The sequence below is a fragment of the Dendroctonus ponderosae genome, unplaced genomic scaffold, assembly GCF_020466585.1.
Source record: "Dendroctonus ponderosae isolate FM_Combo_2020 unplaced genomic scaffold, Dpon_F_20191213v2 Dpon_F_20191213_1, whole genome shotgun sequence".
Taxonomy (NCBI): Eukaryota; Metazoa; Arthropoda; class Insecta; order Coleoptera; family Curculionidae; genus Dendroctonus; species Dendroctonus ponderosae.
Window position 1 is genome coordinate 40238680 of NW_026017110.1, and position 5645 is coordinate 40244324.

Below are 5645 nucleotides of genomic sequence, written 5' to 3' on the forward strand. Positions count from 1 at the left end.
CCAGATATAACCATGATCCAGGAATTACCTAATCGGGGCGATCAGGGTTTAGAAGGGGGGCAGTGTAACGGAAATGGCCTGGGGTACTCAAGTTTGGAATGGGGGGATCGAAATTCATGGTATTACAGTAAATGAAAGCTCCATTTGCGCCCCTTTTACTGTCAAATATGACACTGACAAGCGGGAAATTTCGCAATTAGTCTTACCTGGAAAAAACTATATAAGCGGCGCCGAGAACCATGGGGAGTCAGTGAAGTGACAGCAACGACCGGGTGCAGAAGAGGTTAAACCCCGCGAGTCGGAAGAGCGAGTTTTCCGTTTGTTATTGTTATTGTTTGTAAAGTTGACGGTAATTTTGAAGTTTTTGTTATACACTGTTGCTGATCTGCATTTTATGGAAACAACTTGCTTAAACTCGGAATGTAATTAAACAGCACATGCTAATCTGTTCAATGGGGCAAACTAATTGTACCATTGCAAGTTCTTCCACTAAATAATTTAATTTCTTGTTTCAGCCTGCAACATTCTGTTACAACTAGATGAAACTTATACCATTCGAAATTACGATAGAAGATCGAATTGCAGTATTAGTTCCTTGTTTCCAGCGGGTGTTAAGATATTGGATATCAATGTAGGAATTACACCCACTCGTGAAAGAGGCACACAGTTTGAATTGGGCACTTTACACAAGGTTCGGTCTGAGGTAGTGCATGCAATCCGTAGTAAGATTTAGAATACTTAATGTTTGAGATGACATTTTTTGGTTAAAATATCAGTTATATTTATATCATGCACATGTATTTTTCATCAAGTGTTAATCGTTACTGCTTTTTTGGCTTTTTCAGTTTTGTATTTGATAGTCAGGAGCTGCAGAAAATATAATTTTGGTCCTAGTTTTTCGTTTTTCAGTTACTTTGGATTTAACCTTAGTAATGTCTGGCAGGCTGTGGTTTCCATGAGATGATATAACTCACAATTGCAATATAATATTTCCAATTAAAATAACAGATAATAAACTTCAAGAAGTTTAAACGCGAAGAAAAACGTGTAGTTAATCCTTGAAAAATGTCAATCCAATAAAAGTATATTCATGCAGTGTAATACATAATTAAGAAGGCGCAAATGAGTCTTTTAAAAGTAATATGATATACAGGGTGATTCAAAATTGGCGTTTAATTTTTTAAATTCATTAAAAACTGACAAATCTGCAACTGCATCAGAAAAACGGCAACAATGTTTTTCAAGGTAATCTGCCTAATTAACATTACGTAAATACTTGTTGCTTCGTAAGTACTTAAAACTCTGATAACCATGGATAAATAGAGAAAGTGACAATGATATAGTCAAGGGTAACCGGTAAATTCAACAGGAATCTATTTCAAAACTTATATCCTCGAACTATTAATGTGTTTACAAGTTACAAAAACATACATTGGAGTGTAACTTCAAGCAAGTGTCTGTGTAATTACCTTATTATGAACTCTTCGCGAGCAGCTTCTCGTATTCAGTTAATTTACTCCTGTTTAATTTATACCGCTGTTCAGTAATCCATTGGTTTAATGTCAAACTTACATACGTGGTAGGAATTTTGACGGTATTTATTTAGTGCCTGAGAAAGTGGCAATTGTTGTGCAATGTTCTGAGTGCCCCTGGAAGGCTTTGCTGCAATTATGTCTAATACTTGCTCTTGTGTGTCTGAAATCCGAACATCAATTGTCGTCCAATATTTTTCGGGAACCACTCCCCTCGCCCTTTGTTGGCATGAGTTCTTTCAGTTTCTGCTATGTTACTGTAGCATATCCGCAAAGTCGGGATAGGAAATTCAAAGTAAGTCACAGTTTGGCAAATTATTGTTATTATTGACAAGGGCTATCCACTTGTAACTAGCCGTTAATGCCAAAAAAAACATTGCCACTTTGACTTTTCATCAAAAAATTGTAAAAAATTACTTTTTAAGTATAAAAATTTTTCGTAATTTGAAGCAATGATCGTAATTTGTCTTTTTTAATGTTTCCCATTCCAATATGTTTGCAATTAAACATGGAACACTTTCAAAATAATGCTTAATAACAAAGTTGAAATTCGATTTTCAACTGTTAATATCTTCTAGAAATTATCGAAAAAACAAATTTTAATATTTTTCTCGTACCTTTCAAGTGAGCCACTATTACCTCCTAAAAGGAATGATGCCAATTTTGAATCACCCTGTATGTGTTTCAATTCAAAAACACAAATTTCAAAGCGTTGTTGACTCAATAACCCTACCGACTTTCTCACCGAAATCTACCTGCATCCCTTACAAACCCAAAGCAAACTGAAATGACCAAAAATAGAACAAATCGTTTATCCCCGCCATTATTAACCTAATCACAACTCGTAACGGCCTCGAACACACTAAATACAAAAATTATCAAAATAAAAAACGAGTTTAAAGAAGAATCAGCAACCCGACGCGGTCGGAATACCTCAGACATTGACAAATCTCAGGCGTCGCCACAAATCTGTTTTTAAAAATTATTCCTTACTGTAATTCTAAACACGTTGGAGAGTTCAAGACATTTTAAAAGCCAATAATTAAATGCGTTTGTTCGGAACAATGATTGCATATTTGCATAATAACCATAATAACCAAGCGGAGAATGAATTGCCTGCCTTAATTCGAAATGTCGTGAATTTAGTATAAGTTGTGAGTGAATGGTAATTAACGAACAAATATAATTTAAAACCCTAACAATTATTTTGGATGAAATTTTTAATATTTCACCAAATTTTGCATTTATTCTGAATGCAGCTTATAAAATTGTATATGACGTCTACATAATGTAATGATATGTTAAGGTGGAATGCAAGCGGGAAAATTCAATTAAACTGGTTTTAATTACTTGGTATGACTACAATAGCACAAAAATTAACTCGAAATGTTTTGAAGGCAAATTTTATGTTTGTTGGAAATTGAAATTCGTAAATGCATTTAAAGAGAATTTACGAGAGCGGCAGTTGTTACTATCAACTGGAAACAACCGCTCGTCATGCTGTAGTTATATATGATCCATAACTTTGCAATCCTGCTATTGCTCTGATAAAAAGTACGAGAACTAAAAAATAAGTTGAGCAACCAAAATTAAAAACTTACATTTCTCGGTCTTAGCTAAAAATTATACATACACTTGATGCTAAAGTTTGGAACGTTTTCTTTTGGTGCCGTGCAGATTCCTGCGTAGGAGTTAATCCTTTTCTATTCCCATCATATGCTTCTATTAATTGTAGCATTCTGCAATGTCTGGAAGTCCTTTATCCCCGTCCATTCATGGATATTTGTAGCCTTTCTAAGATAATGTCTTTCTGCCCATTCCGGTTTTTCCTCCCTCAATTTTACCTTGAAGAATACCGGCTCTTCGGAGAATGTCTTCATATGGAGAATGTCAATATGGTCGACCAACGGCACTTTGAACATTCGGCGCCGAATTCACATCTCGAAGGCTTCTATTTTGTTGATGACTGTTGCTTTGATCGTCTATGCCTCAACCCCGTATAGGAGAACGGAACAAATATAACACTTGATTGTCCTATATCTGAAGTTAAACTCTAAGCTCTTGTCTGTAAGAAAATTTTGAAGTCCTAGAACAGTTGTTCTAGCCTGCTCGATCCTGCACCTTATCTCTTGATCCGGATCCCATTCTTTATTTATTATGCATCCCAAGTATTTAAACTGTGTGACTTGTTCGGTATTCTCTTCATTAATATGAATTCGGGTGTGTGATCGTTCCTATTAGCAATCGTAAACTTGGTTTTGCTAATGTTAAGTTTCAAATCTAGTATTTGGCTTTCTTCGTTCACCCGATCTAACAGATTTTGGAGATCTTGTGGGTTTCTGCCATTATCACGGTATCATCCGCATATCGGATATTCTTTATGGGGATTCCGTTTACTTTAATACCAAATGGGCTATCTGAGATTGCATCGGAGAATGTCCTTTCCACGTACAGATTGAACAGCATTGGGGACAGGATACATACCTGGCGATTTTTTAATTTCAAAGTCTTCAGTTGTTCCAGAGTTGCTTACTCAGATTTCTGCTTTTTGGTGCCAATACAGATTACCAATCAGTCTTACATCTTTTCCATCCAGTCCCAAATCTCTAAGGTACGTTATCAGACGATTGTGCTTAACGTTGCCAAATGCCTTCTCATAGTCAATCGATAATGTCTGGTTTGTAAAACTCAAAGAAAGAGTTTTTGAAAATGGCTCATTAAACTGATGAGACGGTAGTCTTTACACAAAATTGAGCTGTTCGATTTTGGTATTGTCATGAACGTGGAGCGGGGCCAGTCTTCAAGAATATGTCCGGTGAAATAGGAGTTGTTGAAGAGTCGTACGATCATTTCAAGGTTTTGTTCGTTAATTAAGTGAAACGTTTCCGAGTACATATCATCCGGACCCGCAGATTTTTTATTTTTCATTAAGTTGATGGCATGTACGATCACACTTTTTATTATGCTTTATTAAAGTTTGGAACTGATTCGCAGAAATGTAATGTTTTGAATGTCGGTTAATTAGGTCTGATAAGACTTTTCAAATGAAATAAAAACATGCTTTATTGCCACAAAAAAAAATTACCAATTTTAGGCACAAAGCGAGTAAAAAGGAAAATGCTGCAAAATATACCTAGTACGTACAAAGACAGTCAGCAATGGCGAAAAAACAATACAAAACAGAGCACGTATAATCATAATGGACGGGACAAGCACAGAGGTCATCAAAGCAAGTCAACCCCCACTTACAAGCGGTGCAGAAAACCACACAAATTCAAATTAGAAAAGCATGGGTGAATGACTGTTGACTTTGTTTGGCTTCGAACTAAAATTTAATGTTCATATAAACGTTTAGCGAAAAAGATTGGAAAAGTGCTACATCAGCTTTTACTTTCTCAGGGAAATTAGCTAAATTAGCTGATATCAAGCAACACACAGGTTTACAAGTTTATTATGTATAAGATCTGACCTATTTAGGGTCACCGTAAACAGGGGCACCTACCCTTGATGTAGTTTTCGACATTGTTGTTTATAGGTTCTAGGTTTTGAAGAGAACAATTCAAAAGTGACGCTTATAAACCTTAACACGTTGCTGTGTTAGAAAATTTGTTTTGAAAATTGTATCGTATTAGAATAAAAAGCAATACAGCATCATGTATATTAGTATTTTCCACTGGGTGTCCCAATTCCCAGTAGTAGATATCAATAATATTGCCAAAACCACATAGATCTTTATTAATCTTAATAATAAAATCACACTCTACTTTCAGGTAAGTATAATATTTTCTCCCAAATTGAGAAATCGTTTTGAATAAAGTGTAACCGTCGACTATCATTTGCATATTGCAAATCAGAGTCGAGCTGAAGAATTATATTCCTCAGGAGCATTACAAGCAAGCATTGGTCGCGAATCGGATTGCAATTTTCCCGAAACCTTCAGAAAAGTGTATTTTGTTGATCCTCTGGTGGAAAGTACGTACTTTCGCCACCGTCAGCTGGCTGTTTTGATAACATTTTTCATCGTTTTTTTTTCAAAACCTTATACTTTTCCGGCTAGTTTCCACCGAGGATCAAGAAAAATAGTATACGGTACGCGAGACGAATGTCGCGGCC

The 5645-nt window shown here is 35.7% G+C and overlaps 1 protein-coding gene across 2 annotated transcripts in view; it reads left to right on the forward strand.

Moving 5' to 3' along the window:
* The window catches only part of LOC109537800 (corticotropin-releasing factor-binding protein), an 89945-nt gene that overhangs the window by 77764 nt on the left and 6536 nt on the right, over nucleotides 1-5645 (forward strand). The window contains exon 6 of one of the 2 annotated variants that reach the window (XM_048664101.1): nucleotides 516-703. In XM_048664101.1, coding sequence (XP_048520058.1) covers nucleotides 516-703 — 188 coding nt within the window. The remainder of the gene's footprint in view (nucleotides 1-515; nucleotides 704-5645) is intronic. The other variant, XM_048664103.1, reaches the window with a different exon arrangement.